This window comes from Limulus polyphemus, unplaced genomic scaffold, assembly GCF_000517525.1.
Source record: "Limulus polyphemus unplaced genomic scaffold, Limulus_polyphemus-2.1.2 Scaffold2964, whole genome shotgun sequence".
Taxonomy (NCBI): Eukaryota; Metazoa; Arthropoda; class Merostomata; order Xiphosura; family Limulidae; genus Limulus; species Limulus polyphemus.
In genome coordinates, this window is record NW_013668574.1 from 119,015 (window position 1) to 130,630 (window position 11,616).

Genomic DNA, 11,616 nt, shown 5'->3' on the forward strand with positions numbered 1-11,616 from the left:
CTTATCTGTACTATCTGATGAGGCTTAGTGTCTAATAAGTGAAATTTGTTGAAAAGTTTTGAGTAGTTTGTTATTATGTGAAAGTCCCCAGCATTAGCTATCTAAGTTTATTAATAAGACTAGCTGACTGCCTGTATTTAACAGTAAATAACTATTCATTTTTCTTATGAAAATTAAATCTAAATTAATTAATTATGTCGTAGTAACAGTATGTGTATGGAGAATGTTTTGATACAACAATTAGCACACACAGGATCAAGCACAAAAGGTGCAACGAATTTAAAAAATATAGACCTAAAACTCGATTACTTTTGAATAGTTGACTATTCTTCGTCAGGAGAATGTTTGTCCTTTTTCTAGTATTTCACAAAAACAACATTTTTTGTGTATATTTTGTCATCTCCTGTAAGTTAATAAAGCTTTATAGATCAAACCATGATAAAAAACTGGTTCTCTGAGAAATATTCGAACATCGTCAAAAACCTGACTCTGCAATTTATTAATTGTGATGACAACAGTAATAAATTTTATGGTGAAGGGCATATTCATGAAGGTATAGCTTTTCATTAAAAATGTTTATAAATATTTTGACTAAATTTTAAAAAATCTCTTACCAAAGGTGAAAAAACATCAATGATAAAGTATTGTAGTGCCATCTATTGTATTGAAAAGATACTTAAGTTGTTTTTGACACAATCATTCATGTTTATTATGTAATATGATATTATCCCTTATTTAAATTATAATTGTATTTGTATTTTTACAAATGTTCAGAGTTTACTGTAAATATGATAATAACCATTTAAAAAATAAATAAAAAGATTAACATAAAATCCCAATCAACTGCGATTCGAACTTGAGACTTTAACCTGATAGTTGAGTGCTATAACCACTGTGACATTCTGTCTTTGTAATCAAATGTTAATATAATTCAAATCCCTAATCTAAAGTATCATGTTATGTTAGTTTTTCCTAATATAATAATATTGTTTTATAAACGCGATGAGTTAATAATTAAAAAAAATTATAAAAATTCCCACTTGACTGGGATTTGAACTCGAGACTTCTGCTTGAGCCAGTTTGAATGTTACCGACAGAGGGAGAGTTCCAAATAGAGAGTGGCTTTTAAATGTATAGATGGACTGAATGGTTGTGATTTTTGTACTGGAGATTTTGTGACTCGGAAAATCTGATTAATATGTGTCCTTCTGGTTTTTAAATCTTATCGTAGCTTTCTTTAAAAACGGTGTAAATTAAATATTGTTACTATATTATTCAATTATGTTGTATTGTACAGAAATGTCATTCCCTAAATACAGGTGATAAGTGTTAGTATATTATTTGATTACCTTTATTTTAGGTGCATATCACTAAGACAACCAAGAATGAGAAGAGTGACTGAGACAAAAACCTTAAGTACACAACTGAGGAAGCACCTTATATCATGAAATTATAAAAAAACTAAAGCGTCATAGCTTAACAGAAACACTGTTTTCATTATTTTTTTACTGAATTTATTCATCCCGTGTTGTAAAAATGACGTCAGCATTAAATGAAAATAATTTGGAAAAGAAATTCCAAACTGTGACCAACACCCAAGATGGAATACAGTCTCTGTCACTCTGGATTTTACTATCATAAAACTCACCATAAGAAGGTTGTAGAAATGTGGATTAAAGTACTGGCAAAAGGTAAATTATAGCCTGATAATTGTTCCTCACTAATATCTAATATAGGACTTAAACACATTTAGTAATCTATCATAAAACTCACCATAAGAAGGTTGTAGAAATGTGGAAATAGTAGAAATAAAATATGATTGAATTACCCATGAAATAGTAGATACAAAATATGATAGAACTACCCATGAAATATAAATAGCTTTTGTGATCAGACCTTGCTACAGAAAGTAAGATCTCAACTGGATTTAATATATTCCAAATTAGAACTTTTAGAAATGTTTACATTTTGTAGATGTGAAACAGTAGAGTAAGATGTACTTGTAAGGGACTACATCTAAATTGTGTAATATGACATCTGAAGTCCACTTGATTAAAAGGTTTAATAACTGGATTTATAGAATTATGAATAACAACACTTTGTTAAAAGTAGGTATGTACTTTGAACTTGATCAGATTTTGGATTAGTTATTGTTTTTTAAAATATTGTTATCTTAAATATTCAGCTGTCTCTGGTATTTTAATTTTATCAAATACATAACATTGTTTTGTTCATGTGAATAAAAATATTGTGTATTATAAGCAGAGGAAGTATAAATTAGAACCACAATGAAAGATTCATGTATTATTTTTAATCTTCCATTCAAGCTGATTGATAATATATTTTTCATTTCTTCCAGCCAAACCTCCTCACAAGTTAACGCTTCTCTACTTAGCCAATGATGTTATTCAGAATAGTAGAAAGAAGTCAGGCTCTCAGTTTGGTGATACATTTGGTGAAGTTCTTCATGAAGCTAGTATGCTTCTTAGGTAGTTCAGTCTTGCTTATGTTTTTGTTTGTGATAACATGTCAGTAGTGTCTATATATCATGTTTGTATAACACCCTGTCAGTAGTGTCTGTATATCATGTTTCTATAACACCCTGTCATTAGTGTCTATATATCATGTTTGTATAACACCTTATCAGTAGTGTCTATATATCATGTTTGTATAACACCCTGTCAGTAGTGTCTGTATATCATGTTTCTATAACACCCTGTCAGTAGTGTACATGTATATCATGTTTCTATAACACCCAATCGGTAGTGTACATGTATATTATGTTTCTATAACACCCTGTCAGTGGTATCCATGTATATTATGTTTCTATAATACCCTGTCAGTAGTGTCCATGTATATCATGTTTCTATAACACCCTGTCAGTAGTGTCCATGTATATTATGTTTCTATAACACCCTGTCAGTGGTATCCATGTATATTATGTTTCTTTAACACCCTGTCAGTGGTATCCATGTATATTATGTTTCTATAACACCCTGTCAGTGGTATCCATGTATATTATGTTTGTATAACACCCTGTCAGTAGTGTACATGTATATCATGTTTCTATAACACCCAATCGGTAGTGTACATGTATATTATGTTTCTATAACACCCTGTCAGTAGTGTCCATGTATATTATGTTTCTATAACACCCTGTCAGTAGTGTCTATGTATATCATGTTTTTATAACTGTGTATCATCTTTCTGTCAGTAATGTCCCGTGTTAATGAAACAAGTCAAACTGTGTATTTAACTTTAGATCACCTTGTTAGTGAATACAGATCAATCTGTGTATAACTTTAGGGATGAGAAGATACGACCATCAGTAGAAAGAGTTTTCAAGATCTGGGAAGAAAGAAATGTGTATGACCTTACCTTCATTAATGAACTGTATGACATACTTGGTAAGATATATATAGGAGTTTACTAATTTTATATTGTACTTTGTAAGAAGACTGTATTAACTAACTTTACCACATGCTTAGTAAGGAATTTATTTAAATATGCTGTTTATCTCTCCAAAGAACAAATAGCTAATAGTTCATGCTGCAGAAAAGTCTTGATGCATGCTCCAGCCCTATGAATGAAACTCCTACTCATAATAACGTATACTGCATCAGTATATGAGACAAGCACATAAGACTATATCTCATGACCAATAGGAAGGCGACACATTCTTCACATGCAGTAGTCCTCTTGAGCACTCTGTGTATACCAAAAGCTAATTTTTTCCTTCTCATTATAATTCAGTCATGAAAAATTACAAAGTATTTGACTTCAACTTTCAGAATGTTATCTTTCCTACCTTCATCCTTGAGTTGGAGAAAGAAAAGTACATATTTTAAAATTAATTCTGATACCTGTTGTTATCTTTTCTTGTATTACTTTGATTTCTTCTCTTTATCAAACTACAAGATTTTTGGGCACGAGTTCCAGAGTCTTTGATATATTTTTTTGACAGGAATGTTCCCCACTGTCATTGACCAAATGTTACTGGTACCTAATTTTGTCTTGAAAATGACCATAGGATCAAGGCAGGTATACAGTTCTACTGGAAAAAATATAAACAAATAAGTACATGAAAAACATGTAGGAATAATTATAGCATTTCAATGACTTCATTTTTGTGGATTTGTTTATGTTTACATTTCTGAAACCTCCTTGGGTCCAAATGCTCCTTCCGTAAGAGTTGTCTCATTTTCTCTAAATGGCAACTGGAGATACACTGAGAATGAGAAATGTTACAGCCATTGTACACCATGTTGTTTGTTCTGTTGTAAATTCTTCATCTTTGATGCAGGATTCACACCCTTTTGCTTCTGTTACTTCAGCTGAGCCTGCCTTGTCTTTGCACAACTTTCACTAGCTCTTCCTACAACCAGCCTTTGTTTCTGGTTCTTCTACCCCTGATGAGGATCATTCTTCATCTTTTCTAGTGTTCCTATCCCTTGAATTTCTCCTCCCAGCTGGGAGGTTTTTATCTTCTGCTAGTTTTAACCTCGATGTGCTCATCTTTGGATTTTGCTTGTTTACCTTCTAGGCTCTGCATCACAACCTGGTGTAGGTTATGCTAACTTGTTCTTTATGCTGCCCTGTTATCTACTTCAGTCATTGCCCAGTTCATGTTGTTTCTTATTTCCTCTATTTTATCCCAGGAAATTCCTTTTGACATCCTTTCTTTATGCAGTTTTTTTGGGAAATTCATCGTCATGTGACCTCTTCTGTTGTCCTCCTTTTTTTAGAGGCTAGCCATCATCGTGGGACTTAGATCATCCAATAAGGTCTACTAGTAATGTACAATAAATCAACCACTAAGGTCTACTACCAAAAATTAGCATAATAATGATTGAATAAAAATAAACTATGTTTGAACATAGAATCTCTTCTTCAGCCATAGGCACTTCGGTGGTAGGGATTGGATATCGTAAATCAGGGTTTTATCTGTATACAGGGTGTAATTAGATATGACAATTACAATATACAGTTTTTAAGTCAGATAACTAAGATCAAAAGAAGTATTTTTATTATTAACATGGAAACTACCTTTTGCTCAGACCGACTAAGTAAAAGCTCTTTTTGGGTTCACAGACAAATCTTTAGTAAAAATACTTTAGTAGAAAATATTTTTTTATCTATAAAGTACTTGTAATGTTTACTAAAATCTTGTGAAATTTCATGAAGATACACTTAGTAAATTCATAATTCTATTAAACATTATTATGTATAGATACATAGATATGGTAATGGTCAATTTGACCAAGCCTGTAAACAGAGGATTAATCCAGTATGACTGGAGTATCACATCCTTACCACATGCTACATCTTTCAGTATGACTGGTGGTATCACATCCTTACCACATGCTACATCTTTCAGTATGACTGGTGGTATCACATCCTTACAACATCTTCACATCTCAGTATGACTGGAGTATCACATCCTTACCACATGCTACATCTTTCAGTATGACTGGAGGTATCACATCCTTACCACATCTTCACATTTCAGTATGACTGGAGTATCACATCCTTACCACATGCTACACACCCCAGTATAACTGGTGGTATCACATCCTTACCACATGCTACATCTTTCAGTATGACTGGTGGTATCACATCCTTACAACATCTTCCCATTTCAGTATGACTGGAGTATCACATCCTTACCACATGCTACATCTTTCAGTATGACTGGTGGTATCACATCCTTACCACATCTTCACATTTCAGTATGACTGGAGTATCACATCCTTACCACATGCTACACACCCCAGTATGACTGGAGTATCACATCCTTACCACATGCTACATCTTTCAGTATGACTGGTGGTATCACATCCTTACCCCATCTACGCATTACAGTATGACTGATAGTTTCACATCCTTTACTTGGTTGTCTTACCACATCATGCAACTTGTAATATAACTCAAAGCATGGGATTGGATATTCTACTTCAGTATAAGCTAGTTGATGAGCTTATATTTCTGTGATTTAACACGTCCCTAAGGAGCCGAGGGGTGTCTTTACTACAGTTTGTTGAATATTAAAAGTATGTTCAATCCTGAAACTCCCAGAGAGGGTGGTTTTGGAGGTATCTTTTCAGTACAAGTTTTCATTTGTTAATTGATAAATTTTTAAGTGAAATACAGCATCCTCAAGTCCCCATACTACCTATTACTAAGGTCTACCTGCTGGGAGTAAATTCAGTATATATCAATAAAGACACATTCTCAGCATCATTAATTAAGCAATTGCCAACCTTTTATGCTTCTGCTATCACTTTTTTTATGTTTAGTTTTCAATTGAGATATGAATGATTTTACTTGCGATTTGGTAGGGAAGGTTGAAGCATCACCATAGTCAGCAGTAGGATGAGCAGACAGGAACATTTTGAAAGCAGCTACAGGCATAATATTGTTCTTGTCTTGCTGCACAACATCTACCAATGTGGTTTTAAATGGTTCCTGAATATCTCTGCATGTCATTTGGTGACTTCCTTGCTTCTTGTGCTTAGCTGTTAAGCTCGTGATTTCAGTCACCTTACCACTTCAAATCACTTTTTGCAGCCCCAATGCTAAAAGGGTGCAGAAATGCCTTGTTTTTAGCCAATAAAAATGTCCAAAAAAATTCATTTCAAATTAAAACAAACCAGATTGGTTAGTTTTTGGTTTGTTTTTTTTTCAACAAAAATGTCCCCCATTGGCTCATGAGGGGCCTGTTAAAAAAAAATTAAAATTATAGGTGTTTGCAGACTTTCCTGTTTGTTTTTTTTGTTCTAATTTACAACTTTTATTTATACACATTCACATTACAAAGGTTTGCTTTAAAGAAATGTTGGTGGTTTATTTATGTAAGAACTTTATAAAAATGATGAGACACCTTTCAGTTCCTAATAAAGAATTGTTTAGGAAATGAAAAAAATGGACAAAATAAAACAACAAAGTTTTAGGTTCACTTCCAAACTGTTGACATGACAATTTTTATTAAGTTAAATACCTCTTGGTGGCACATGTTTACTTATTAGAATTGATTCATACATAACTAAAACATTGTTTTCTAAGTTTAATAGAAATAATTTGGTTTGTTCTATGCATAAGATTATTTTAATTAATATTATAAACTGATACATAGGTAAATAACACATTGGCCCCTAAGTGTATTAGAAATAACTTGATTTGTTCATTGTACATAAGTAATTTGGATTAATATTACTGAGGTGTATTATTTGTGATTCAAAGTGTATTGAATTTAAATTTTTAGAAAACCCCAAAATAAGTCAACCAGTATCATCGAAATCAATTGCTGACTTTAAGGTAAGAATTCTGATATTATAACTCACCTCTAAACACAGAATTGCTGTTTCTCTCGTGCATCTGCCCATCAGGCTTGCATGCAACTAGTCTTGAGCTAGCTACAACCTAAATTCACGTGTTTAACATGAACTACACTGCTGCATGATGACATCGTCATGCAGCAATAGCCTTCAACCAATAGAAGGGTAATACAATATCCTTGCAATAGAAGGGTAACACAATATCCTTGCACAGTAACCTCTCCTATGCACTTGCACTTGAGAAACTTCATTGTTTTCCTCAGAATTGCATTGCACAGATGTGCTCAAATTTTTTGTCTAAGTTCAATTTGATGATATTTGCTTTCCTTTGCAATACTTAGTTGTTTTCTTTTGACTTTTGTTTCAAAAGCTTTAATTCTTATCCTGAATTCTCAAATGATGTTGGCATCAACTTTGTCCTGTGTGAGTAATTATATACACAAGTCCTGTCTCTACTGTGACTTTGAGCGGTTTTTTGATTGTTGAGGAAGTTATAGCCATTGTGCAGCACATTGTGGGATCCATCATGCATGCTGGGCCTTCTATTTTCATCCCTTTGGCTTATGTCCTGTCCTCTTGGTTTGAGAATGACCAGAAGGAAGATGAATTTGATCATCTATTCCCTCCACCTGGATTTGCTTATGGCATATCTCTACTGGTTGAAGACATTCCTTAAACTTCCACACTGTATCAGGACTTGATTTCTCAGGTATGTTCCTTTGTTTCTCTTTCACCTGTGTCTTATGATTTATTCCATTCTTTGCTCCTCGATCCTACTCCTTGAGATTATTTAGTATTTCCTCCCTCGCCTGACGTTCAGGTTCATGCTGAATCCTTTCTTAAACAACTTCGCACCCTACCCAAATGCCTCATCCTCCTTGATTCTTGTGTCCTAGCTTACAGCTAATCTTCCTTTACTTTTCTAGATTCCCAGTCTTTGAAATCTTTATTTCCTTCTTGTAGTACCTCTTTGGCCAGCTCATCCTTGGTTTCTTCTGCTGCTTCACTTAGTATCCACAGACCTTTCTTTACCCAATGCCCTCTCTATACTGTTCCAACCTCATACATCCCTGTTTCATCAAGGGATATCATCCCTTCATCTTCACATGTGGGATTTGTCTGGTCCATCGCTTGTCTGGCTGAATTCTCTGATCATGTAGTCTCCTTCTTTTCACCTTCCTATTGACCTTCCACTTTATCTATCTATCAATGAACCTTTCCTCCTAACTATCCTACTGTGAACCATCTTCCTGCCTTTTTTTACAAGGCTGTTCAACCAGAGTTTGTCAGTCTCTACCATTGCTGGATATTGGACAGTGTTGCCCACTACATTTTGCCTTTCCCACTGTTACAAGGTATTTTCTTTCCCTGTCTTCTCCACACTATTCTGCTCCTTCCTTCTTCACTAACCTCCTTGCTCAACTCCCATGCCTGATTGGGAACTTAATGTGGTTTTGCATGCTCTCCTATGTGCCCCATCACCTCTCTCTTAAGATTTATTTCCTCCTCATCCTTGTGTGTGGTTGCTGTCTTTCTTGATGCTTCTTGCACCTGCTTCCACGGCACTCCTCTACCCAGACCAACCTAAGACTGGAGAAAGTAACCTTTGCTTTTGTCTCTGTAGTTGTTCAGACACAGATCAGTTCATACATTCTGTTTGAACTGTTTGGTGTTGCCCATTACAGATGTCTCCTTTTGAGTTTCCACTAACGTCTGTTTCTGCCCTGGGACTCCTCTTCTTCCAAGAGCCTCTCTCCCTCTAACCTGACTCGATGGGTCTGTCAACTTCTCCGGTTGGTATATTTTTTCCTGGATGTGGATACTAGCAGACTATTTCACATCTCTTTGCATCAGATTTGTCACCTATCTCTCTGTCTTGCTTCCCATTTTTGCTGGCCCTTGGATGAGATGCTCTAGGCTGGCATCTGAACAACTCCCCTCATTTTTGTCTCTCATTATCTTCATCATCTGGTTGTTTCATTTTCTGCAGGATTTTGAATTTCCCCAGTTACAATTCTCCAATCCACCAACTGTCTTTGAGATGGGTAAGTATATTTACTTTTTCCTTTTCTCTTCCTTTCCATCAAACCATCAAACAGTATCCTGCCAGGTGGATGATGTTGCCTCCCAGATTATGTTTATTTTCCAAAATCTGCTTCAGGCCAGGGGTAACAGAAATCACTCAACCCATCTGCCCTGGCTCTACTAATGCCCACTGAAGGATGGGTTGTTCCACAAGACCACTAGAGGTGTACAGTTTTACTCTCTTCTTTAATCCAGACCATATCATTTCCATGTACTATCATGGAAAAAAACCAAGCACCAAGGAAGTGACTGCCCTACTTTAAAAATAGGTTTCACAGTCACTTATTACACTGTCTCTAGTAAAAATACCTTTTGAGCAGGTGGTCCAATGGTGATCTGAGCATTTCTTTGGATCTCCCCAACATGAATTCTTCACCCTAGCCACTTACTAGTTCATAACTGTTGGTGTGATGGATGGTGAAAAGTAGGATGGTGATGACACTATCAATGTTGTATGGGTAACCCCTCAAACAGCTCATGTGCCCTCCTCCTGCAGTCAGAATCTGTCCAGTAGTGTCAAGGTGAGCACACACACACTGTATGATCTGATCACACCCTAACAACGCTACACATACTGGCTTGCCAACTGTTTGTATGCTTGTGCTCAGTTGGCCATGTTCAAGTTCAACCCATCCCTGCTACACTTAGGGCTCTTTTTCCTATCCCCATTTTGCATTCTACACAAAGAGTATACCCTGGTCAAGATGAGATATGATCTCCAGCGGGTGTGCCCATATGGAGCTCCTGCCATCTGGTGTCACATTCAATTTGCTACCCTTAAGACACTTTCTGAAGGGAGCTTATATAGGTTTAAAAATTTATACCAGCCACTCCAGCATGGAATTCTAGCAATTCTGTGTGTGGAGAGGAGTTATTGTCTGGGAAGTTAACATTTTCCTTTACTGAAAATGTATTTACGACAGCTACTCACCTCATCACACCCAACTTCTGGTGCACCTTTCTTTCTTTCTTACTTCTTTAAGAATGAAGTTTCTCGAGTGCAAATGCATAGGGGGAGTCACTGCCTGTGGAGGTTATGTCACTCTGCTAGTGGGGGGGGGGATTATTATCATATGCACAACACAATTGACATTAATTTAGGTGGGTGTTAACCTTAGGCTTGTGGCATGCAAGTTTCATAAACAGACACAAGAGGGAAATAGCAATTTTGTGTGTAGAGGTTGGTAAACAGGAAACAAAAAAGTTAGATTTTAACACACAGAAGCTAACAGACTGTTTGTAAATAGGAAACGAAAAGGGTTTATGTTGCCACAGAAAATTTGATTGGCTATTGGTGGTTTATGTATATCAATGTACATTTCTTAGTAACACATCAAAAGAAATAAACTGGCTAATTACAAACTTGTTAAACATTGATCTTAAGTGACAACAGAACAGAAGTGTCAGTGGTGTTGTAGCTGTGGGTGTTATATGTAACTGTGATTACATAAAATATTAACAAATGTGAATAAAAAACACAGGAATGAAGTGAAAGCTAACATTTTCCTTTACTGGAAATGTATTTCCAATAGATACTCACAGTCTGTTGGCCTTTGTGTGTTAAAATCTAACTTTTTTGTTTCCTGTTTACCAACAGTCTGTTGGCCTTTGTGTGTTAAAATCTAACTTTTTTGTTTCCTGTTTACCAGAGCTAATGATCTCTGTACCAATCTTTACTTTTCTTGTTTAACCAGCACCAATTAGCTTCTCTGTACAAACTTCTACCTTACTTATTTCCTGTATAACAACAGCCAGTCAGCTTTTCTGTACCAATCTTTACTTTTCTTGTTTAACCAGCACCAATCAGCTTTTCTGTATTTTAGACACCTTAGTCAAGCTTCTCTGAACAAACTTCTACCTTTCTTATTTCTGTATAACAACAGCCAGTCAGCTTTTCGGTACTTTAGACACCTTAGCCAAGCTTCTCTGTACAAACTTCTACCTTACTTATTTCCTGCATAACAACAGTCAATCAGCTTCTCTGTACCAATCTTTACTTTTCTTGTTTAACCAGCACCAATCAGCTTTTCTGTATTTTAGACACCTTAGCCAAGCTTCTCTAAACAAACTTCTACCTTTCTTATTTCTGTATAACAACAGTCAATCAGCTTCTCTGTACCAATCTTTACTTTTCTTGTTTAACCAGCACCAATCAGCTTTTCTGTACTTTAGACACCTTAGTCAAGCTTCTCTGAAC

The 11,616-nt window shown here is 35.3% G+C and overlaps 1 protein-coding gene across 7 annotated transcripts in view; it reads left to right on the forward strand.

The window, feature by feature from the left end:
• Window positions 1-11,616, forward strand: part of LOC106468327 — a 40,956-nt gene that overhangs the window by 6,857 nt on the left and 22,483 nt on the right. For all 7 annotated transcript variants that reach the window (XR_002612625.1, XR_002612626.1, XR_002612623.1 and 4 more), the window contains 4 exons: window positions 1,361-1,691; window positions 2,360-2,489; window positions 3,307-3,407; window positions 7,262-7,314. Coding sequence is in view for 1 of the 7 variants with exons in the window: in XM_013928746.2 (XP_013784200.1) it covers window positions 1,601-1,691; window positions 2,360-2,489; window positions 3,307-3,407; window positions 7,262-7,314 (375 nt within the window). In the remaining 6 variants the exon portion in view is untranslated. The remainder of the gene's footprint in view (window positions 1-1,360; window positions 1,692-2,359; window positions 2,490-3,306; window positions 3,408-7,261; window positions 7,315-11,616) is intronic.